Source organism: Mustela putorius, unplaced genomic scaffold (assembly GCF_011764305.1).
Source record: "Mustela putorius furo isolate JIRA1106 unplaced genomic scaffold, ASM1176430v1.1 tig00000759_pilon_pilon_pilon, whole genome shotgun sequence".
NCBI classification, from domain to species: domain Eukaryota; kingdom Metazoa; phylum Chordata; class Mammalia; order Carnivora; family Mustelidae; genus Mustela; species Mustela putorius.
The window spans coordinates 6,480,139-6,506,500 of record NW_025421467.1 but is presented as its reverse complement, the minus strand read 5'-3'; the positions used below and the strand labels follow the sequence as shown (position 1 = coordinate 6,506,500).

Below are 26,362 nucleotides of genomic sequence, written 5' to 3'. Positions count from 1 at the left end.
GATCTCTCTCTCTCTCTCTCTCTCTGTGTGTGTTAAATATATATATATATATATATATATATATATATATATATATAAAATAAGCCACAGAGTTAATTTGATACACCTCTGTGTCCATCACTCCCAAGTTCTTTTGAGTTTCCGCTCTGAATTTAGAAGCTATGGACCAAAGCAGGAAGGGCCCAAGATTAGAAGACATGAATTTGATCTCTAGCCTTGTTACGTCTGTTTTTTCCATTTGCACCCCAGGACAACAAAGCAATGATAAACGCAGAAGCATTCTTGAAATTGTGACATGATATTCAAATTCGAAGTATTACGGCAGTACTGTTTTAACACAGAGTGCTGTTCAAAGCCCTTGTTTCTCCCTGGCCAGAAGTACGTCTGGGTCAATTTATAAAGTAGGAGATAAAAGATGAAAGCCGTGTATATCACTAGTGTGTCTACTTTCTAACCAGAAAGGGATAGTCGCTTTTTGTTTGGGCTCACCTTCTGGGATTCCTTCTAAATCAAACTGTAAGTGGGTGGTTTTGTGGTATAGATAAAAGCCTGGAAGGGGCTTGTCAAAAACACACGGCATCTGAGGTTGTTGAGTACTCTAAACAATGTGTGGCTGGCGTCTCTAGAGATATAAAGTAAATGTGTTACTAACAGTATGACTTGTGGAACCAAATTTCCAACAAAAATATAAGGAAACATGCAGTTCTAAAAAGCCAAACTCAGGGGCGGCGCCTGGGTGGCTCAGTCACGTAAGCAGCCGACTCTTAATCTCAGCTCAGGTCTCGATCTCAGGGTCATGAGTTCGAGCTTGTGTTGGGCTCCGTGCTGGGTATGGAGCCTACTTCAAAAATAAATAAATAAAAATTTAAAGAAATAAGATAAAAGGCCAAATTCATTTTGTCTACCAATTCCTAGAATAAACACAGCCCAGGAATAGTAGGATGTATTCTTATCCATTCGATACATTTTAATATTCAACACATTTTAATATGAAAACTCCACATTATTGTTTTTATTTATTATTTATAGAGAGCAAGAGACCAAGGCCGTGTTCAGTGCAAACATACAGGCACAACCTCTGCCTCTGGGGGCACACGGTCAAAGACAAATGTAAACATGAATACCCCCAACCCCAAATCAGGGGACTCATTCCTCTTACCATTCTAAAGTCGAACATGACCTGGGTAAAAGAGACTGTCCCTGCTGAGATCTGATCCTATTTAACATCGGTGATGTGATCACTGAATTGTTTGGTTAAAATACAAAAGGAGGGGCCATCAACCCTAGGCTAATAATGACAGAAAGCATTGATGTATATATCATTCTTATAGTAAGTCCTCCTCACTGAAAACAGCATCAGTAAATAAATTAATAAATTGAGGAAAAAACAAAGTTCTCCACATTCAGAGATAAAACTAAACTAAATCTCTCTAACCCAATAGTAGAATATTTCTGGAAAGCTTTTTACCCCAGGATCTAGATTCTAACACCATACATAGTACATAATAGGGGCTCAAGAAACAGTCACTTTTATTTCCACCAACTATCTTTATCCATTTTAAAATATCCTTCTTGTTTCAGAGATGAAATAATAATCCAGAGAACTGAACTCATGGTTTAAAATCAGGGGCACCTAGGTGGCTCAGTCAGTTAAGTGTCTGAATTTTGATTTCAGCTCAGGTCATGATCTCAGGGTTGTGAGACAAAGTTCTGTGTTGGGCTCTGCACTCAGCATGGAGTTCTGCTTGAGTTTCTCTCTTCCTCTCCTTCTGCTATTCCCCCTATTTTCTCTTTCTCTCTCTCTAAAAATAAATAAATGAATGGGTAAATAAATAAATGTATTTTTTTAAAAAATCATAAGGTTCCTTCCTATTTGGGGTGAAGCATGGGAGAGGAAAACCAAGTTAACAAACATATACTTGGCCTTCCACACTCCAGCATGGTTTGGGGCATTTCCTAGGTGCTCACAAGAACTTCACTGTTCTTCTTCAATGGTGATGGATGGAGAACCACATCTTCTCCATGTGCTAACAAATGTTAAGAATTTACATCATACTTGGTCTTTTTCCACTCCCATGAAAAGTGATCTCTGAGCCTTCATTCTGGTAAAAGAGAATCCGGGGTAGAAGAGGCAGAGAATGCATTTTCTTCAGGAAAAAACTGGATTAGCCAGAACTTCCTATGAAAATGAAAACAGACCCTATACAGGGGAGTGGTATGGAATGGTTTCATTTTTCACTCAAGTTTTACAGCAGGACCCCAGCTCAGAAGTCTGAAACTCTATGTTGAATCTAACAGGAAAAATTTAACAAGACCTTACTGAAACCAAAGTCCTATGTTAGAGCTAAGACCCGAAAGCCAAATAAAACTGGTGGAGATTTGCCAGGTCACGAATGTATGTGACCTCATGCTCACGTTTCCTCTCCAACTGATTTGCTCATTTTTAGTCTCCTGTTTCTTTGAGCCCCATAACAAATTTGGTGTCTTTCATCTGGAACCTAGAAATCACTGGCCTTGAAACATCAGACTAAATCGTTAAGCTGAATTCAACTGAATTTTTTTAAAAAGCATTTTTCTGAGGGGACTTCAGTGCCCTTATACATTAACGTGTGTATACAGCGCAAGTCTCTATGTTACCCTATGAATGTAAAGAGAAGTTACCTAACAGGCCAAGTAGTTTCAGGCCAAGGAAGGGAGGAAAAAACCGTTTATGGGGATGAAGAAGCCCTCTGTGAGAGAAGAGACTTAAAGTTCAAAAAGGTCAGATGGGGGAAGAAAAAAAAAAGAACAGATATAAGGCGTAATCTTGGGGGATTCCACACAGACTGGTTACCACAGCCTGCAGCACATTTTATCAGGAAAGGAAGTGGAAAAGGGACAGCAGGAGAAAGACAGACAGAGTTTGTTCCATGAGAATAATTGGAAGGTTCTTATGACATCTTCAGAGACAGACTGCGTGAAATCTGGTAAATAATGAAAATGAGACCTTTTACCAAAAGAAAGGGGAGGTCCCAGATTATATTATCAGTTGACAGTGGAAGAAGCATATGTGTAAAACATGTGCGCACATGTGTGTGCGGGTGCGTGTGCATGTGTTTACTGGGCTCTCGCCTTAAGTTACTAGTTGCACATATTAATCAAAGAGCACTACCGCTCCATCCGCTTCTCTATTACCTGTCCTACTTTGTGTCAATTTCCTTTCTCCTCTCCCACCCCTTGCTTCACTGTTCTTCTTTAAGACATGGGATGGGGATTTGTCAAAGTCAATGAGCACTTTATTACAGTGAGAACGTTCCGTAATGAACAATTCAGCGATTTAATGAGATTCTGTAGATCTGTCTCCAGCCTGTCCATCAAGATTCACTCCTATAAAGCACCCTGACACTAATCCTCTGGCATACCCAATCTTCACCCTGGGCTGAATATTAGATTCTTCCATGGTATATTGCATTACTAGTATAACCTCAGCAAAAATGATGAACTTAACTATACTTGAGGCAATATAGCTGGTCTGATTTAATTTTTCGCTATTGGGTTGAGTATGAGGGAATTACTTATTTACTAAGATAAAGCAAAAACAGTTTCTTATTGCCTGCTGAATGCCTAAATTGATCATATTTATGGGAGTCTTGTAATTCTTTCTTGAGGACCAAGTACAAAAAAGATATTGCCTGCAGCAGAAAGCAGTTTTTAAAATTCTACATGATAATATTAGTAACCTTTAGAGAGGCAATTTTGATAACTCTTAAGTGGACAGTATGGAATTTTTTTTTTTGGTTACTCAGACATCTGCACATTCCATCTCTGGTAGTTCCTTCAACCATGCCACAAAAAGAGATAGAAGCCACAAGGATGACTGGCTCAGATCTCAATTCGGTTAGAAATAATTAAATGCGGAACTCATTCCAAGTCTTTCTTTTTCCCTTTGGGAAGTGAAGAAAAATTTGGCAATCTCCCATTTTGAATTGACCAGAAAATGTTGATGATTTGCATTTATAGGGGAGAACCACAGGTAACTAAAATTCATACCAAAAACTCATCCTGGGGCACCTGGGTGGCTCACTGGGTGAAGCCTCTACCTTCGGCTCAGGTCACGATCTCAGGATCCTGGAATTAAGACCGGCATTGGGCTCTCTGCTCAGTAGGGAGCCAGCAGCTTCCCTGCTTCCCCTTCTCTCTCTGCCTACTGCTCTGCCTACTTGTGATCTCTCTCTCTCTGTCAAATAAATAAATATAATCTTCAAAAAAAAAAAACAACCCCAATTCATCCTTACCAATTTTTGAGCTCTGCCTGAATAAACATTATCAGAAATACCTAAGAAACAGAATAAAAGTATGGCTTATTCTTTTTCCTTACATTGTCTTTGTCAAGACAGCATGGAATCCTGGAGAGATGAGGGCAGGTGTCTGCAGACATGATCTGTAGGCTAGCTCTGCTCTGTAACCCTCAGGAAGGCACGGAAACCCCATTTTGCTCATCTGGAACACGGAGTGATAACGACTGTCCTTCAAGCCCACTGTGACAATTAGTCAATAAGAAGAGTCCAGGTCCTGGAAGGCCCTCACAGCACCATAGCTCCTATCCTCAGTGGGGGAGCAACAGTAAAGAAGGAAGTTGCTGATTAATGTAATACAAAGAGAGAAATAAGGGAGAGAAAGACACCAGGAAAACTATCGGTGAGTAGAGTCAGGTGCTGGATAATTAACAGCTACCTCTGCCTGTCCTGGCCAGAGTTCGAGTACTCTCCCTATGTCCCTTGCTAAAATACCAGGAATTTAGTGTCCAATCAGCTAACAGATAGATGACTTTGTATTTTCTCTTGTCTTCCATATATAAATAGCATGAACATGTATATAAAAAAGTATATAAACAAAATGTATATTTTATTTGTTTTTCTCTCATGTATTCCGTCTATAAATAAATTGATCCTGAAATCTTGAAGGTATAACAAGATGGCGAGCCAGTGTTCAGAGAGGGAGGTGGGCGAGGTAAAACGAAAGGGGTAAGATGGGCTTTGTTTCCCAAAGACACCATGTGGATTGTTCAAGTAAAGGCAGTGGGGATGAGCAGAAAAGGATTTAAACGGAATAATCAACTCCAAAACACAAAACATCCTCCATCCCCTAGACAAGGATGTTTGGAAAGAACGCTACGTCAGGAGAAAGGCAGGGTTTAGGAAAATAGCAATGAATGCAGAATGAACTAAAGGGGGATTTTTCCACTGCAGTGCAAGAAGAGCTTCATTTCATTTAAGGTCCCAGCTGCTCTCAGCTGCTACAAAAAAATGGTTCTGAATTGTTTACAGGAAAGCCCAAAATCTACTCTGTTTCCATTGGTCTTAAATACGCATATATGGCGCTTAACAATCCGATCTTCTCATATTCGGTTTAAGAAACTATCTTTACTAGGAGAAAAGAAATTCTTGACTCTTTCTGATGTAAACACCCCACTCCTCCTTAGGTTTTTGGGAAGCCCCAGCGAGCGACTGAGAAACCACACCTCTGACAGCTAGAGTTAATCCGAGCAGGGGCTGAGACCTCTGAGCCCTGAGAGCTGGTGTTCTCCAATCACTTGCCCACCAAGGGAGCATGACTTCTGCCTTTGACCCAGAGGAGAACCGAACCAGACAAAATTATCATTGTTCCTCAGCTGTTCAACTTTTAACCATTCCGTGCCTTTTCCCTGCCAAAAGAAGACCCACACAGAGCGCCTTACCTGCCAGATCTGCGCTTCACTCAGGGAGGTCAGGCGGTCGCTCTTCAGAACCTCCTGGAGCAGACAATAAGGAAGCGTTAGAACGTCTTCTGGGCGACTCTTCAGGAGCTCAGAGAGATGTTTCACTAAGAAATCGATCACTGCCTTCTCCAGCAAAGTGAGGTTAAAGAGGTCAGCAAGTCTGTACAGATCCAAGTAATTAAAGCTATTTAATTCCTGGGTGCCAAAAAAATAAAAATGGGGGGAAAAAAAGATCTCTTAGAAATTAATCCAAGAAAGAGCAGGCAAGAAATTCACACTGATTCATTAAGGTTTTATGACAGGAGTGGGGGAAATAGGACTCCACTGATAATGTAAAAAAAAAAAAAAAAAAAATCCTATAACTATGACTTTGGCAGAGAACTGCATGTTCTAGAATTCATCATTTCTCCTTACTTTGTCCCTCTTAAAACCCATATATTTAAAGACATCTTTTTTTTTTAAGAGTTTTAAATTTATTTTTATTTATTTTGAGGGAGGAAAAGAGAGCATGAGAGCACATGTGGGGGGAGGGGGAGAGGGAGGTAGAGAAGCAGACTCCCCACTGCGCAAGGAGCCATATACTGAACTTGATCCCAGAACTCTAGGATCATGACCTGAGCCGAAGGCAGACGCTTAACCAACTGAGCCACCCAGGTACCCTAAAGACATCTTAATAAAGGGGTTGAAAGGAGTTTCTGGCTTCACTGACTAAAATGTTACTTTGCAAAAGACATTTTACCAATGAAGAAAATTGATTTTTTTACCCTTTCTGTATTTCACAGCTCTCAAGCGAGAAGTTTGTTCAACCACAGAGAATGTGCGTGCAGGTAAAGTAGGAGTTGTGATTCGATGACACAAACTACAGAAATCAGATAGACCCCTCTTTTTCCAAAACTTCAAATGAAGTATGTCTTCGAGTAAAAAGAACCCATCCTGACTTAATGAAATTAAAACACAGATTTTTTACACATAAGGTCTCAGGAAATGAAGGAATCTCTCAGAAAAGATTCCTGTCTTGAATAATTCTATATTGAACCTACTTAAGATGAACAATTTATAATTATTCTTTATTTTTTGTTAGCCTCAAATGTTCAGACAACCACTGACAATACTTCCTTCTTATTCAAGGAGTTCCTGTAGCAATGCTCATTTTGGGAGGATTTTCGCTGTCCCTACCACTTCTCAAGTTCATAGCTATGGCTCTAAAATAATGCCTCCTGAGAGCCATGACTCCCATGGAAACTTTCTTTAACTCTGCGAGAATCACAGTGGGCACACAGACTTGATGATAGCAAACTTATTTCAAGTAGAATAAATGTCCTGTTTTCCCCCATTTTTAACTTGAAAATTTGAATATGTGAGCAGTATTTTCCACCAGCTTAAGGAATGCAGAATACCATCAGATAGCTATTTCACTCCACTGAGCTATTTAAGTAATTTTCAACACATTTCCCCTTTTCAAGTCATCCAGGAATATTAAGAACACTTTCTAAAATATTTATATTCTATTTGAATGTTTTTGTTACCAGAATATTTGTAAGTTTAAAGGACTACATTCTAAATCTGTGTCCAGCATGGTAGCCCCTAGCCTCAAGCGGCTCCTGAGCACTTAAAATATGGCTTGTCTGATTTGAGAGGTGCTCCAAGTGTTAAAGTACCCCAAAAGCCAGGAAGAAGAGAAACAGAATGTAATATATCTCATTAATAATTTTATATTGATTATATGTTAAAATGATATTCTTCTGGATACAGTAGATTAACTGTGTCATTATAATTAATTTCCCCTGTTTCTTTCTACTTTTTTTTTAATGCAACTACTAAAAAAAATTTAGAATGACGTATGTGGCTCCCATTGTGTTTCTATAGGACAGTGCTGTTCTCCAGAATAAAATGTTAATAAAGAAATTGTAAAAACAGCTCTTTGAGTAACAGCTGCACCATCATCATGGCTACCTGATTTTTTTTTTTTTTTTAACTTTAGATTCCATTTCTTAGGAGGGGAGATGACACTTTAATTATATTCTAACAGGAGTCAAGACAGATGACTTCAGGAATCAGCATAAGATTCTGGCTCCTCATAGCTCTATTTGCCAACACAACTGAAAGGGAATAAACGCTTAGCTTTAAAATGAAATTTACTACAGATGACCACTAAAATCCATTGCAAGAGTCCACTCACTGCCGTTCAATCAATATGTCCTGGCTTCCCATTCAGCAGATTTTACCAAAGGAATACTGAAGATTTTTAACTCTAGCACCAATTATTTCAGATAATGCTTAAACTGTTCTCCAAATCTTACATTTTAGGATTGGTAAATTTTATTCTGGGAGTAAAGAACATGTCACCCTTGTTTCCATAAAGGACTTTGGGACCAACTCCTAGGAATAAATGTTCTTTCTGGTCAGTGCATCTATGAAGCAAGTTTAACTGCTCAGGGTCCTGAATATAACTTTGGCGTCCCCGTAAATTACTCTGCAGGCCCCCAGAGGCATGCTGGGCGAGGTCAAGGTGGTGTCGGTGCCTTTCAAATACCCCAGGCACATGTCCAAGGCATGGCTCAAGGTCCTGAGGCAGTGCCCAGCAGCACAGCAAGGAGATAACTTAGTATGTGCATAAGCAGAAACAGCTAAGCTCAGCAAAGTTAAAGGTAGACAGGCGGAGCCCAGCAAAAATGTTTTTATCTCCAGTTGTTCTCCTGCCAAGAAGTATGTATAACTAAAAATTTGGGAACAAATTACATAGAAGCAATCAAATATTCTTTTTTTTTAATCAAATATTCTTTATCAAGCATCTTTATTTCCTTGTAGAGAGATACTGGGTTTCTTCCAATTAGATGCCTTCAGCTTAAAAGTAGGCTGGTTCAGAACTATGGAGAACCAGAGAATTAATCTACCTTAATTTTGCTTCTTTTCTGTTGCATTTCTTTTGAAGGTAGTCAATGAATGCCTGAATGCCTGTTTCCCCAGTTCTGAAATGTTTTAATTTTCTAAGGGTCTAATTTTACATAACCCCCAAATACAAACTAACAAATATTTCATATTAGTAGAGAACTAAGAAGCTAATTGGACAAGCGTCAGTGTCTGTCTGAACAGCAAAAGGGAAATGAACTGAGATATATATTCCTTTACAAGAGAAACATCAGTTGAAAATTTACTCCCTATCTTTGCCTTTTCATTTCTCTTCTCTTCTACTTAAAAACACAATTTCCCAGGCACCTGGGTGGCTCAGTCAGTTGGGGGTCTGATGCTTGGTTTGGGCTTGGGTCATGATCTCAGGGTTGTGAGACTGAGCCCTGAAATGGGTGTGGAGCCTGCTTAAGATTCTCACTCTTCCTCTCCCTCTGCCCCACCCTCCTCCCTAAAAATAAATAAAATCCGAAAAAAACAAACAAACAAACATAATTTCCCCAAATCTCCAGTGCTTTCTATACATGTCACAGGTTTCCACTCCCTTTGCCATGCATACTTAGCTACTCAGTAGTTTAAACTGTATAAAGTAGAAAGATCAGGGAAAAAAGATAAACCATCTTCAGTGAGGTCATGATGCTAAATCATGCATTCCTCTTGTTGGCGTTTTGTGAGCTTTAAGCAATATCATCATTTCTTGTCCTTTTGGCTAAGACCTTGTGCAAGCAAAATAATACCAATAATGCTGCTTTTAGAGATTCTCATAATGTGATGTGGGGAGGTGGGAAGCAATGGTTAAATTACATTAAGTGAAAAAAAAAAAAGAAAAAAGAAAAAAAATGGGGCACCTGGGTGGCTCAGTGGGTTAAAGCCTCTGCCTTCAGCTCAGGTCATGATCCCAGCATCCTGGGATCGAGCCCCACATCAGGCTCTCTGCTCATCAGGGAGCCCACCTCCCTCTCTCTCTGCCTGCCTCTCTGCCTGCTTGTGGTCTCTGTCAAATAAGTAAATAAAATCTTTTAAAAAAATTACATTAAACGCCCAGCTACAATAATGTGCATGGAAGAAAATAATCACTGTTACAGAAATAGTGCCATTATGTTTCCAGTTATAAAAAGTAATAAATGTTTATTCCATAAATTCAGGAAAAGTATGGAAAAGAAAAGAAAACCATTTATATATCACCATGCAGAGATAATCACTATTAATGTTTTCATATACATATTCTAGATCTTTTTTCAAAAAGTCTTTTTTATATCAGAGAAAAGTAAAGAATAATTGTATTAAGGGGCAGAAAAAAACATCAGCAGACAGAGGCACTTGGAGGTAACCCACCCTGGTGAAGAGCAAAGGCCGTGCATACAATCAAGTCAACCTGGTTCAATTCCAACCCTAACACTTACCAGTGTCCATGACTTTTCTCAATCAGTGAACCTCCCATTGTTCCTCAGTTACAAAACAGAAATTTCAACCAGCTCACAGGGTTATCATGGGGATAATGAATAAAAAGCTCTTACCACGCACAACTTGACACATGAAAAGTAGGCATCAGACTTGGTAGGCAAGGAATAATAAAGTATATTTGAGCATTGCTGTTTGGCATCCACAAACCCTGATTCAACATTGATGCAAGGAGGTCAAAATGAAGAATGTGGTCCCCTTTAGATATAAAAGTAATAAATAACCTATACCATTAAGTCAGGGAAAAGAAGGATGGCCAAAACAAAAAAACATACAGCTGAGTTGTAAACTGATCATATGTTAATGACTTCCTTTTCTATACAAGCAGTCCATACCTCTCTCAGCTCTGAATTCATTTTCCCAACTACCTGTAAGAGGACATTTCTCTTGGATATTCCACAGCATGGAATGGATAAAGATGTGGTTGGATGACCACAACCAACCATGCACATCAGGATCTCAAAACATGGCCCATATTCCTCCCTCATAACCAGTCATTCACCAAATCCTGTTTGCTCTTCCTCTTTAGCAGTTCTTACTCTGTTCCTCATCATCTCCTATCCAGACTTCCTAGAGCAGGGTCCTAAATTTCTACCTCCAGTATCAAATTTTCAAACCTCTCTTTTTATGAGAATCTGACCGTATTGGTCATCTGTTAAAAACTCACAACAAGGCCTCCCTCAAGAAACAAGAAAAACCTCAAATAAACAATCTAATCTTACACCTAAAGAAGCTAAAAAAGAAAAAAGCCCAAGGTTAGTAGAAGTAAGAAAATAATAAATATTGAAGCAGAAATGAAATAGAGATGAAAAAAATTTAAAAAGATCAATGAAACCAGAAGCTGGTTATTTGTCAAGATAATTAATACTAACTAACCTATACTCAGATTCATCAAGAAAAAAAAAAAAAGAGAAGACAAAATAAATGAGGAAGAAAAGAGATATAACAACTGACACCACAGAAATATAAAGAATTATAAGAGTCTATTACAAAAAATTATACATTAACAAGTTGGACAAACTAGAAAAAATGGATAAATTCCTGGAAATATATAATCTTTCAAAATTCAGTCAGGAAGTAATAGAAACTCTCAACACACCAATTACTAGTAAAGAAACTGAATTGGTAATCAATAACTCACAACAAACAAAAGTCTAGGACCAGACAGCTTCACAGAGAAATGCCACCAAACATTTATTTATTTATTTTTAATATTTTATTTACTTATTTGTCAGAGAGAGAGAAAACACAGGCACAAGCAGGGAGAGCAGCAGGCAGAGGAAGAAGCAGGCTCCCCATTGAGCAGGGAGCCTGATGCAGGAATTGATCCCAGGACACTGGGATCATGACCTGAGCCGAAAGCAGATGCTCAACAATCTGAGCCAACCAGGCGTCCTCTACCAAATGTTTAAAGAAGAGTTATTATTACTTTCCATAGACTGTTCCAAAAAATGAAAGAGGAAGGAAAGTTTCAAATATATTCTACAAGACCAGCATTGTCCTGATATGAAAATAAGACAAAGGCACTACAAAAAAAAAAAAAAAAAAAAAAAAAAAGAGAGAGAGAGAGAGAATTACAGTCAATACCCCAGATGAACAAAAATGCAAAAATCTTCAATGAATATTAGCAATGCACATTCAACAATACGTTAAAAGGATCATTCACCACAATCAAGTGTGATTTATTCCTGGAATGCAAGGATGGTTCAATATCCACAACTCAATAAACATTATACACCACACATCAACAAAGGACAAAAATCATATGACTGTCTCAATAGATAAAGAATAAGTATTTGACATAGTTTTACATTCATTCATTCATGATAAAAACTCAACAAAGTAGGTTTAGAGAGATCATACCTCAACATAATAAAGGCCATATATGATAAACCCACAGCTAACATCATATATGGTGGTGAAAAATTGAGAGTTTTCTTCTAAGATCAGGAGCAAGAGAGGAATGTACAGTCTTTGCACTTTTATTCAACATAATACTGGAAGTTGTAGCCATGGCAACCAGAAAAGAAAAGGAAATAAAAGTCATCCAAATTGGTAATGGAGAACTCTGTCACTGTATTTGCAGATAACATGATATCACCCATAGAAAGCTTTAAAAATTCCACCAAAAAACTACTAGAAGTAACAAATGAAATCAGTGAAGTTGCAAAACACAAAATTAATATACAAAAATCGAATGTGTTTCTATGCACTAATAACAAAGTGGCAAAAGATCATTAAGAAAACAACTCAATTTACAATTGTACCAGAAAGAATAAAATACCTAGGAAAAACTTGACCAAGAAAGTGAGAGACCTGTACAACTATACGACACTGTTGAAAGAAATCAAAAACAACACCAACAAATGGAAAGACACTCCATGCTCAAGAAGTGGAAGAATTAATCTTGTTAAAATGCCCCTATTACCTAAAGCAATCTAACAGATGCAATGAAATCCCTACCAAATACCAATTGTGCTTTCCACAGAACTAGAACAAATAATACTAAAATTTATACAGAACTACAAAGGACTTCAAAAAAGCAAAAGCAATCTTAAGAACAAAGCTGGAGGAATCACAAGCCCAGATTTCAGGATATATACTACACAAACCTATAGCAATCAAAACAGGATAGTACTGGCACAAAAACAGACACATAGAACACTTATACAGAATAAAGAGCTCTAAAATAAACTCACACTTATACAATTAATTGATCTATGACAAAGGAGGCAAGAATATACAATGGGAAAAAGACAGTGTCTTCAATAAATAATGCTGGGAAAACTGGACAGCTACATGCGAAAGAATGAAACTGAAACACTTTCTTACACCATACACAGAAGCAAACTCAAAATGGATTAAAGGTCCAAATCAGAGACATGAAAGCATAAAACTCCTAAAAAGAAAACATAGACATTGAAAAACATAGACAAAGAAAAACGTCTGATAATTGACTTCAGCAATATTTTTCTAGATATGCCTTCTCAGGCAAAGGAAACAGAAGAACAAATAAACTGTTGGGATTATGCCAAAATAAAACGACCTCACACAGTAAAGGAAACCATCAACAAAATGAGAAGGTAACCCACTGACGAGAAGATATGTGCAAACGATATATGCAATAAGGGGTTAATATCCGAAATATATAAAGAACTTATACAACTGAAAATAAACAAAACCCCTAATAATCTGATTTTAAAATGGGCAGAAGACCTCAAGAGACATTTTCCCAAAAAAGACACACAGATGGCCAACAGTCACAAGAAAAGATGCTCAACATCTTTTCTTCTCAACATCACTAGTCTTCTGGAAAAATGCAAATCAAAACCATTATGATACATCGCCGCACAGCAGTTAGAATGGCTACTATCAAAAAGACGAAAAATAACAAGTATTGGCAAGAATGTGGAGAAAAGGGAACATTCATGCACAGCTGGTGGGAGTGAAAATTGGTGCAACCACTGTGGAAAACAGTATGGAGGTTCTTCAGAAAATTAAAAATAGCAATGCCAGGTGCCTCGTTAGTGCAGTAGGTAGCATGTCAGTCTCATAAAAATAGCAATGCCATATGATCCAGTAATCCCACTACTAGGTATTTATTTGCCTCTCCTCAAAAAGCCCAGAAGTGGGGCACCTCAGTGGCTTGGTGGGTTAAAGCCTCTGCCTTTGGCTCAGGTCATGATCCCAGGGTCCTGGGATCAAGCCCCGCATCAGGCTCTCTGCTCAGTGGGGAGCCTGCTTCCTCCTCTCTCTCTCTCTCTCTCTGCCTGCCTCTCTGCCTACTTGTAATCTCTGTCAAATAAATAAATAAAATCTTAAAAAAAAACCCAGAGGATATTAATTTAAAAAGATATATACATCCTTATGTTTACTGCAGTTATGTTTACTGCAGCATTATTTACAATATCCAAAATACGGAAACAATCATGAATAGACAAAGAAGATGAGTACACACACACACACAGAAATATTACTTAGCCATAAAAAAAAAATGAGATCTTGCCATTTGCAGCAACTTGAATGACCTAGAGGGTGTTATGCTGAGTGAAACAAGTCCAATAAAGACAAATATCATATGATTTCACTTCTGTGTGGAATCTAAAACCAAAACAAATGACTAAGCAAACAAAAAGCAGAAACAGACCCATAAATACAGAGAATAATCTGATGCTTGCCAGAGCAAAGAGGGTTAAGAGGATGAGCAAAATGGGTGAAGGGGAGTGGAGGATACACAATGAGCAAGTCACAGAGATAAAATAGACGGCATAGAGAATACAGTCAATGGTATTCTATCAGTGTTTATGGGGAGAGATGGTGGCTACAACTGTGATAAGCATAGCACACCACAGACCTGTTGAATCAGAATGTTGTACGCCTGAAACTAATTTAAAACCACATGCCAACTATACTTCAATTAAAAAAAAAGAGAGAGAGAGAGAGAGAGAAACCACTAATGAGTACCCATTTGCTTATGGTTAAATGTCAAAACTCAGTAACACTGCATGGCCTCCCGTGATCTATACCCTGATCATTTTCTCAGCCTGAAGGGTAATAATCCCACCCACTCTGGCTTGGCTTCAGCCATTTCTATGGGCTACATATTCTCATCATGTACCAGGACTACATCAGGCATTGGCAATATAATGATGAGGAAAAATAGGCAAGTCCCAGGCCTCACAGAGTACATACTCTGTTGGAAGAGCAAGCCGTTGATCAAAACGTATTACAAATAAATGACAAATTATAATTGAGGTAAAGGCTACAAAGGGAAGAATATGGAGCTGAAAATGCCCATAATGGGTGATTTGATATGGAGTGGAGACTTAGTAAAGGCTTTTCTGAGAAGCCACATGGAGCTGATAGCTAAAAGAAGAGCGGATGTTGGCAAAGGGTAGGGTCGGGAAACGAATTAACTATATTTTCTTATTTTCTGTATTCCTGATGCTCTGTCGTTTGGGGTGCCCTGCCCCTCCCAGGACTAGCCAGTTTCTGAACAGAGGAAGCAATATATGCAGAATTCCTACAGATGAAAGACCATGTTTCCATTGTTCTGTGTGACCATCCGATCTAAATTAGCACACTCCCCATCCTCTCGCTGTTATCCTCCATCACATTACTCCATTTGATTTGGGTACTCATCACTATCTGTAAATCTTCTGCATTTATTTGCCTAATGCTTAGTTACAATGTATTTGTCCCCCAAGCCCCAAGAAGTATGTTCCATGGGAGGAAGGAACTATTTCATTCACTGGTTTATCCCTGCCGCCTAAAACAGTGCTAGGCACATGGTAGGGTGGTTCAACACACACTTGCTTGATGAATGAACCCATTTCGTTTTTTTCAGCTTCCCTGATTCAGGCTAAACTTCCTTCTTTGTGCCTCCATCGCGCCCTCGGCAGATTTCTAACAACACTTGTCACTCTAAATGCCCTTGGATTAGAGATCAGCCTCCCTTTGCGAAATCTAAGCTCTCTGTGCCAAGGACTGCATTGTGGCCCTGATCTCTAGCAGAGAGCAGGTCCTGAACGCACATGAAACAGTGTCCATGAGCTTTTTCTCTTTACCTAAATTTAAGCAAAACAGAACATGCCATGTCTTTCTAACATGGCTTTCCAATTGTGAACATTATTCAAATCAGCCTATTTTTCATACCTCATTGGCCTCCCTCACTTCCCTTCTGTTTCTGCCTTTCCTACACATACACACAAAGGCAAAGCCAGTGGTCATTCAGTTTTCCAAGTGGAAAAACGGGTCATATCATGACTGAAGTTGAAAGTGTTAATGGATGAGTGCAATGTACCAGCTCTGCTGTGGGGAGAAAAAAAAAAATCTATCTATCTATCTATCTATATATCAATCCACCCAAAATTTCATTTTTAGTCCAAGAGAGAATTATTGCCTCCATCAATTGGCTATTCAGAGCAAAGAACCTTTGCAAATGATCCTTTGTCCTAATTATGAGACTGTCACCATTCTCCGACATTCTATAACTTCAAAATCCAAGCACCCAGGTAGAGGCAGTGATTTTGAATGGAAATTATAGCTCAGCAACAAGAAACTCTCTTGAGTAAAAGGACAATCTTTTTTATTTTTCTAAAAAGGTTTCATTTCTGTCACACTGCTTCTCACTTGAAATTTAGCTTCTATTCAGAATTATGGTGCATACATTGTTGTTCTTTGGGGAATCTTTTTGAATAGTATTTATTTTCCTTTGGTTTAGGGCTATTTGGCTTCTCTCTTCTCTTCTATTTGTTTCTTATACTGTGGATGACAAGTTAAATAACATAAGAAGAGCCATAAAATGTGTCCCCAATACTACACTAGCTATGGAATAAACACTAGTGTTTCAAGTGCAATAATTCTTAAACCTTATATATTCCCCAAATTCACTCTTTCTGTGTGGTCCAGCCCCCTAATTAAGTCACGAAAGTGGTTATTCCCCAGATTAACTACTGAAGGTAGTAGGGACAAGAAGGTATGAAAAAGACAAATACTGTTTTATTTGGAGGTATATTCAAATGTGATTGCGTTTTTGAGGCAAATTATTAGGTGGTGAGGACATGCGTGGGAGGCAACAGGACAGTCTGGGGTCTGTGGGTAGACTTGTGGCCCTTCCACCACTCTTCCCAGGCCAGGGGCGTAGCAAGAGAATGATGAATGTCAGCCTTTCTGATGTCCCCTGGTGGGGTTCTTCTCATCTGTAGCATAGACATTGGCTGTTGTATTAGCTATCTCAAATAAGCAAATACTAATAATTAGTGACCAATGTTCACATAAGATTTCTTTTATTTTAAAATTCCGAGCAGACTGAAGCCTATCGCTGAGGTCCCTTGCATTCAAGGGAGAGAAATGTGTATGCAGCCTTACAGTTGGGGTCTGCGTATTCACTGAACATAACCCACAGCCCAGCTTATGTATGTCACAGCCAAGAGATGTGTCTTGATGTGTGCCAGCTGTGGCACAAGTTGCTAATCAATCATGCATATTTCTAACATACAGTCTATCTTTGTTTTAGCCACAACCATGCATCTCCTACCCTGTCAGTAACCTCTTGCCTATCTAGCTCTGCAGTGTAATCACAACCCTGGCCCAGGAATGATACAGAACACAGAAAGTATCTGTCATCTCGTGATTGCATCTACTGTAAACTAGCCCCAACATCTCCCCCACAACAAATATTCTTTCCCAAATATAGGAGTCCTTGTTAAAATGATCAGATTTGGAAGTCTGATGGATAGGTTTTGACTTAATACTAAGGATATCCATGCAAAACATGGCCTTACTACCACGGATGCCTCTTGTTGCCTCATCAGGTTCCGAGTATATCAATGACTTGTGAAATAAAAATAAGCATCAGCAACCTGTACAGCTTGACTTGTGTTCCAGATAATAAAAAACTTCTCTCAAAATAAAATAACTGAAAAATATTTGTTGGGTTATGGATTTTAAAAAGCAAGTCACTTTTTAAAAAGCATATCCATTTCTTCAATTGCAAAGAGGAAATGACAGTTTTTTATAGGTTAAAATAAAAGTAATGCCATTTTGATTTCCTAAATTTCTCCCTCCAAAATGACCAAATTGAACAAGATTTCAGATTTTTCTTGGTAATAACATTCAACAGACTTGACTATTTGAACAATGCTGTGATCTTTCATATCCAATTATCAACGCCCTTCAGTTATACCCTCCTTCAAAACATCACCTAAATTACTACACGACATTACTATAGATAAAGATGATCAGGAGACATAGCAGTTTCTAGGACCATCATGTAATAGCATACTTGCCCAGCCCGATGTGGGACTCGATCCTAGGACGCTGGGATCATGACCCGAGCCAAAGGCAGCTGCTTAACCAACTGAGCCACCCAGGCGTCCCAGAAGCAAGCCATTTTTTAAAAAAGCTCATCCATTTCTTCAAATGGAAAGAGGAAATGACAGTTTTTTATAGATATAATTCTACTGTCGGGTAAATAAACAGATCTCTATAATTAAGAAAGGTGCTCTCAAATATTTGATCTAACCATAAGTAATTCTCTCCTGATGCAAAGTACACATCAGGTTTTTCATATAACTGATAAATATGGTGGAAAGCCCACTTGGGATGCCACAGGAATCAGGCCCAGCTTCTACAGTGAATCTTGGGTCTTCTGACTCCTCACATCTTGGTGTTTCTGTGTTTTGTTTTTTCCCCTCCCAGAATGTTGAATAGCAACCTTATCTCTCTTGGCATTTAGTGATAACCAGAAATATTCAAATGTCCAGCTGTTTGCCAAACATATATTGTTTGTGAAGCATTGGAAGACTCTTTGATTCAACAGACTTTAGAAAGCTTGTAAGAAAAGGGAAGTTCTGTATTATATGTACTTTTCCCCTTCTGAGGCAGGAAGGTGCAGAGGGGAGGGACAGCCAAGATCAGATTCTACTTCCTAAGGAAGCCATCAAGCCAGCCCATTCTAGATGGAAGGACTTGCCCCGCTTCTTACTTCTAATCACAGGAGCTACTTATATCCTTTGTTTAACCCTTTGCCAGTAGTTACCTAATTTTCTCCCCAGCTGTGCATAAAGGTACAGGCTTGTGTCTGTACTGTAGATCTTCCTCTCTGTCTTTACAGCTACTTCATTCTGATTGATGGATAGTGGGTAGGTAAGAATGTCAGACCTTTAAATATTCAACTCCTATTGCTTTCATTTCTTAGTTTACAACAAAACATACATTCTTCTGCTCCTTAAAATATTTATATTTTAATATTTTATTAAATAGTGAATACATTTATGAAGCATTTTAATATTTAAATAATTAAGACTTTTAGAAAAGATTTTATTTATTTATTTATTTGAGAGAGAGTGAGAGGACGCCAGCAGCAGGGGAGCAGTGGACGGAAAGGGAGAAGCAGGATTCTTGCTGAGCAGGGAGTCCAGTGCGGGGCTCGATCCCAGGACCCTGGACATGACCTAAGCCAAAGGCAGATGCTTAATCGACTGAGTCACTCAGGCACCCTTAATTAAAGTATTTTTAAAGTACATTCCTAGAGTGCTGGCCACACTGGAGATGAATGTGGCAGCCTCGCTGGAAATAAATACAGCAGCCCGAAGAGAGGGAGAAAATTTATCGCCTAAAATTTCACAATCATATGTTATTTTTAGGCTGTTCTTCAAGATCAGGTGTTTTCCCATCTTACTCTTGATGACTCAGAAAAATGATAAGCTCAGTTGGTTGTGCGTATATATTTGGGTTTATAGTTTTATCATTTCCCTGTCTTTTTCAGTAGGTCTCTAGTTGTGGTGACCAGGAACGGGCTGCATCCTCAGTTTCGAGGTGTGGGGAAGAGCACGTGATCTGAGCCTGACCCATCTGGATGGCCTCAGCCAACGGCTGACCGGAGTCTAATTTTCTCAACTAAAAAAGGGCAAAAGTGATCTGTGGTAAGGATTCCCAAAGTACATGTAAAGTGTCTTCCACGTAGAAGGTGCTCAGCATACAGTAGCTCTCATTTTATTACTGTACTCTTTTTAAAATGCTGTTAACAGTGCTTAAACTACAGCTTTGCATATTCCATGAATTTCATTCACTGACTGGGTGAAAGGAAGAAAACACCTGAATGTCAAATGTGGTCTTAATTTTTCTTCAATTATCAGCAAAAACCATAGCGGTCATATAAAATCATTCATTTCTTTTGTATTTAAGAAAGACTTCACCAGAGATCAAGGAGAACAGGTTGAGACATTATACTGGACTATCACCAAATATGTGTTACCAAAACATGCCCTGGTTCCCCTTCTACATTACACATAGCTGAAAGGCACATTAGAAATCTAAGGACGGAAGAGCTACATTTCTTTATGACCTTCTTTGAAAGATAAACTCCTTGGGGAAATACAATTTATTCAGATTATCAAGACCCTGCTGTGCAAATCTACAGTCTGGGAGCACACTATGGAGATCAAAAAATATTTACTTTATTCTGTTGGGTATAAAAGCTTTTAATGAATGCATAATTAAGGCAAAAAAAGTGTATACAGCTTTAGAAATTCCACTGCTGAGCCAGGCCATTAATATCCAAGGCACCATACCCAGTTGTGATTCCACCTGTTTCCTATTTGGATTACAACCTAGTTATAAATCAAGGCATTACGTGGCTACAGGACCTGGTGCTGCAGAAAAGGACGACACTCCAGGAGTCGAGGAAGCAGCATGAAAGGCTTTGTGGTGATGTGTGGGAAAGGGGTGGCCCTTTGGAACATGTTGAAACAAACAACCAAATAAACAAAACCCAAACATTTTAATATCCTTGGGATGAGTGATATAGGGAAAATATTAGCATGTACATCATGTATGCAAGGGGATCTGTGAGTTTTTTCTATAATATTTTACATCAGGTTCGATGGGGTAAAGTTAACTTTTATGAGAGAAAAAAATGAGTAATTCATTGACAATGCAGCCCAGATTACTTGTGGATATGGTAAAATACAGTAAAGGCAGATGTTTTTATCTTGTATGTCTTATTTTTCTCTCTGCTTAAATATACAGAGAGATAGAAGTATATTTGTACATAAACATACAAATATATCTGGGCAACCATATATCCTTATATTTATATAAATATGTTTATGATATATTCTGATTCAACTAAAACAAAATATTAGCAATTGAACAAACTACAAGGGGAAAAAACCTCAACGTGCTCTAATTCTTGGAGTCTTTGAAGGCCTATTTAAATATATTTGTGGTGTATAACAGAGGAATTCCACAATTAGGTTACTAATACATTTTCATAATCAGCTGTATGCATAATATCCAAGGCTCATGAATAATTTTATATTGTTCTTGGGAAAGTCTGTAGTAAGCTGGAAATCCATGAAGGAAGCACAGAGACATGGCCACGTCAACAACCAATAATTCTAGTCCCCATCACAATGAGCTACAAAATGCTATTGCAAAGTTTCCTAAAGCTGGCTCAGCACATCAAGCAAATACCATTGAATTATGAACCAGAGAGGAACTTAATGTACACATACTTTTCTTTCTTTAATTGAAAATAGTCTGTCTGTGCAAGTAGAGCTTTAAAAAGAAAATTTCAGTAACCATCAACTATTTTTTTTTTTTTTTGAAGAACAGCATAGAAGTAATTATGATCTATTTCCTTACTTAGCTCTGGTGCACTCAATTCTGCAGACTTTTGATAATCTGCCAGTTATCCACATAGACTGTCTTTGTCATTATTATCTATAAAAATGGACTGGTGGGTTTTTTAATTGTTTGTTTCCAATCTGCATTGTTCTGACTTTTTAAATTTTGGATGCCGTGAAGGATACATAATATTGATATTTTTATAAGTACAAACTAGAACCAGTTTGAATTTATTTGAACATGATGATGGTTTTGGAAGTCCAAAGAGCAGCGGTTTATGGGGCACATAACTAATGTGACAGGATATGGCAAGAGCATCTCAAGCAGTGGTTCTCAAACTGTGGTCCCAGACCAGGAACACCACATTCAGTTGGGAACTTGTTAGAACACAGATTCGCAGTTTCCTTGCCAGACCTCACGAATCAGAAACTCTGGCAGTGGGGCCAGGAGTCCCTCTGGTGGTGGGGCTGTTTTAACCAGCCGTTCAGGGGATCCCACATGTGGTCAAATTTAGGAACCACTAATACATACTGTGCATTTGAGCATTTGAGTAAAGAAAGGAACGACTCTACAAATGTAGTAACTCCTACACATATATGCATGTATGTAGGCAATATGTAGGTAAGTCTATTCTTGCAGCAGAACTAATTCCTAGTCCTTCATCCCAGCCTTGGAAGTGAGTAAACATTATACTGAAGGCACAGGGCTGATGCCGAGTACCTAGAGCTGAATTAATGATAGAGACAAGCAATCGTCTTTCCAGGAGCTGCGCACATATCCCTTAATGTGAGAAAAGGCCAGAAACCTGCTCTAAAGGACATCTGTGGCTAAAGAATAGGAAAGGAGTGAGGGAGAAGTTTAGGAAGGAAAGACAGCAGGAGGGAGGCGGACATGTGAGTAGCAGTCTCCTAGGAAGGAAAAGATCACATTTTCCTTCTTTTAAACAAATGCACTGCTTTCCTCTTCCTTTGTCAGGAGATCTCAGGACATCACGCAACTACATTATAAAATGTTCCTATCATGGGGAACTTTCACGGCACACATAGAAGGATTGCAAACAAACACGGGTTTTTAAGCAGCTACTATGCATTAAGCTAGAAATGAAGGATTTTTTTTTTCCATTTCTTTCTTGGATTCTGTATATGAGAATGGGGCAAGGTGTTTTATTTACAGAAAGGGCAGGAGAAACAATAAAACAAAACTGCCTAGATACAAAGCGTTAATACCAATGTAATATGTTGCTTTGAAAAGCATTGTTTTTACTATTTATTAAAGTACAATTTCAGTGTGTTGTTTTCACAATTCAGAGGCAGAGAGAGAGCTGATGTTCCATTTAAATTATTTGCAAATTTTTTTTCCCCCTAAGACAAGGCATGCCCTTTTACAAAATCAAAGAGAAGTGGCTGAAAGAAAAAAAAAATACCTTTTACAGAATGGTGCTTATTTTCAAAATTTTCAGGAATAGACTCGTCCAATATGTTGTCAATTGAAGGTAGGTAGTAAAGTTGTGACATTTCCAGGAATGAAGGAAGACAAGAGTGAGGGAAACACGTAAGAAGATAATGGTAGAACTAATAGAGGAATTCACAAGTGATCATTCCATTCTTTGGAAACCAGCTCATTCTGGTTTCTAGTGTACCTACTGCAGGTAGGATACTTCATATGCATTATCTCACTGAATCCTCCACATGCCAAGAGGTAGATTATATACTGATACTGTATCTATATTTTACAGATGAGGACTGGGGGCAAAACAGTTAAGCAGTTTTCCCAAGGTCACATAACTCTGGGACATGAATTTCTATCATGGGGAGATAGATAAGTAAATCAACACGAACATTATGGTGTGATCAGCACCCCAGAGGACTACTCATAATGAATGAAGAGGAGAGAAATTTGACTCCAGCTAGGTGGACTGACCACGCAACTCTGGAAGACGAGATAACCTATGAGCAAAGTACTTAAAGAGGAATTCATAAGGTGACAAAACGAAGGAAGAATAATCCATGGAGAAAGACGCTTCATTCAAAGAGTTTAAGGTACAGAGAAATGCATGAAGTTCATAATGACTGTGGCATTGCTCATGGGTGGTAAATTGTTTGAAACAAACAAACAAAAAGCCTAAAGAGATAGGAAGTTTCATAATAAAGATGGGACCCGTGTGTCGGATTAGGGGGAATGAACATTATCCCGAGGCTGTGATGAACCGCGGACTACGGAATGATTTTAGACATGACTGCGACGTAATCAGGTTATTATTATTATTATTATTATTATTTTTACAAATCAACCAGAATTTTTAAAAGTTATTTTTACATGTCAATCAAACAGAATTTTGAGTGTGGCAAGAGTAAAGGCAGCTTCATTGGGTAGGAGGAAGATTCTTTAGTCCAGGAGATAATGAAAGTTCAAACTAAGATAGTAATAGCAGTAAAAGAAATGGAGAGAATGAGAGGGATTTAAAATTAAGGGGTTTCACACAAAACCCTGTACACAAGTGTTCATAGCAGCTTTATTCGTAACGGCCTAAACTTAGAAGCAACCAAGAAGTCTTTCAGTAGTGAGAGGATAAATAAAGTGAGGTACATCCCGGTAATGTAATATTATTCAGTGCTACAAAGAAATGAGCTGTTAGGGTTCCTGGGTGGCTCAGTCAGTCAAGCATTAGACTCCTGGTTTCTGCTGAGGTCATGATCTCAGGCTCCTAAGATCAAGCCCCATGGTGGGCTCCACACTCAGTGCAGAGTCTGCTTTAGATTCTCTTCTCCCCTAAGTCCTCCCCTTCTGTGTCTCCCCACCCCCACTCCTTGCACTCCCTCTCTCAAATAAATAAATAAATATCTTGGGGGGAAAAAAGAAAGCAATAAGCTATCAAGTCATGAAAAGACACAGAAGATATTTAAATACATATCAGTAAGCCAAAGGAGCCAATCTGAAAAGGCTACATTCTGTATGATTCCACCTACACAATATTCTGGAAAAGACCAAACTATACAGACAGTGAAAAGATCAGTGGTTGCCAGGTTGAGGTGGGGAAGGGAGGGATGAATAAGCAAAGCACAGAAAAATTTTAGGGCAGTGAGACTACTCTGCGTGATACTATAATGGCAGATACATTTCAGTATACATGTGTCCAAACCCATAAAATGGACAACAGCAAGAGTGAACCATATAATGTAAATGGTGAGCTCTGAGTGAGAATGACATATCCATGTAGGTTCATCGACAGTAGCGAATGAGCCACTTTGGTGGAGGAGGCTGATAATGAGAGCAGTTAGGCCTATGTGGGGGCCGAGATATTAATACAAAATGCCTGTATCTTCCTCTCAATTTTGTTGCAAACCTAAAACTACTCTAAAAAAGTGTGTTTAAGAAAATTAAAGAGGTAGATTTGAAAGGTCTTGGTGACAGCATATGTACGGCACAAGGAGATGAATGATTTTAGGAGGACTCCTGGTTTCTGATTTGAGTTCATACTCAAAAAGTTCATGTGCCCTGGGATACCCAAGAGGAAATGCTGATTACACAGTTAGCTTTAAAATGATAGAACATGCTGTTCTTGGGTACCGTGAGAATAGAACACATGAGGGATACAAGAAAGAGAAAGAACAAGACTCTCTTGGAAACCTATTGAGTAACCAGGAGACAGGGATCCAGCTTGGGTTTTAGGGAAATAAATTGTTTTGTGGACCACAAAAGTAACTTAGATTTGTACAGCAAAGTATTGATTATCATTAGATCATAGGCAAGGGCACAGCGGAGCTGTTGCAGGAATGCTGCAGAAAGATGATCCAGACCTGATGACAGATCCCTAACAAAGAGGAGGAGGAGGAGCAGGTGTGTGAAACAGGGTACAGATGAATATGAAGCGCCACGTGCAAATGCTGGCTGAGCACAGGGGTCTGGCGCTTGGGAGAGGAGATTGCAATAAAGTAGCCAGCCCTCCGCCTGTGGATGAAAGAGAGCGCTGTAAGCAAAGCGTACCAGCGTGGAGCCGAGGGAGAGTGCCTGGAGGGAGAGTCAAGGAGCTGCTCAAAGCAGAGCTTATATAGGATCTGAATGAAAAGAATTAGGAGAGAGTCTTGAGAAAAGAAAACTGTAGCAGAGAGTGGAGCTCCCAGTGTGGAAATGTTGGAGAGCAGTCACATTAGGACACCATGAGGGGCCCACTGTGTTTGATAATTAGGCGGCTTTGGGACCTTTGTTGGACAGCTGTTGAGGAGTAATGAGGCAGAGGGCGAGTTCAATAGGACTGAAGAATGAATGGAAGATAAGGAAGTACAGGCACTGATCGCAGTTTGGTAGTGAATGGAAGAGGGTTGCGATACGGAGAGAGGAAGAAAAGTTTGTCCCATCTTATTGATCCTATTTTAAAAAAAACGAAAGGAGCCAGTGCAGAAGGGGACACTGAAACCATAGGAAACACAGAAGGCACCTGATGGAGTACGGAGCAGTAGGGCTGCTTAACCTTAGAGAAAAGGCCAGACACTTACCTCTGGGTAGTAAGATCTGCAGAGGGCTGGTGCGTGGGAGGATGAGTATCTCAAACGAAACCCAGATGTTCTTGTAATGGCCCTAATTTCTAAGTATTAAAAATAGAATTAAATGAGATTGATATTTGTTTGCTTGGTGTATTGATTCTGAACTCTGGCATTAATAAAACATTGGAAACACTTTACTTTTGAGAAAAATATGCTGGAAGTAATTTCATTTTATTTATTTTTTAAAAGATTTTATTTATTTATTTGAGAGAAAGAGCACGAGAGCAGGGGCAGAGGGAGAAGGAGGCTCCCTGGGAGCCAGATGCAGGGCTCAGTCCCAGGACACTGGCCCAGCTGGCAATGGTTCACTTAGAATAAAAATTAGTAGCATTAGAAAAAGCCTTCAAGACAATCTTTTTTCTCATTAAAAACTTACAAACAAGGATGACAGAGTCAACTTCAGATTATCCACATAATAAATTAAAATGCCAAAATGACTTCCCTGGCCCCCCAGCATGCCTCTAGGCTGTTACCACTGACCTCCTTTGGAATGGACTTAGGGAATAGAAGTCAACCTAATAGTATATGAAAAAATTAACTGGGCTTCTAAAATGCTACTAAAGGATCTCATGATATATATTAG

The 26,362-nt window shown here is 38.8% G+C and overlaps 1 protein-coding gene across 9 annotated transcripts in view; it reads right to left on the bottom strand.

Moving 5' to 3' along the window:
- Window positions 1-26,362, bottom strand: part of KLHL32 (kelch like family member 32) — a 240,785-nt gene that overhangs the window by 82,301 nt on the left and 132,122 nt on the right. For 4 of the 9 annotated variants that reach the window (XM_045084237.1, XM_045084242.1, XM_045084243.1 and 1 more), the window contains one exon: window positions 5,717-5,932. The exons of 1 other annotated variant lie outside the window; for it this stretch is intronic. In XM_045084237.1, coding sequence (XP_044940172.1) covers window positions 5,717-5,932 — 216 coding nt within the window. Of the gene's footprint in view, window positions 1-5,716; window positions 5,933-25,731; window positions 25,821-26,362 lie in introns of those variants that run through there. 4 more of the 9 variants (XM_045084240.1, XM_045084238.1, XM_045084244.1 and 1 more) reach the window with 4 other exon arrangements.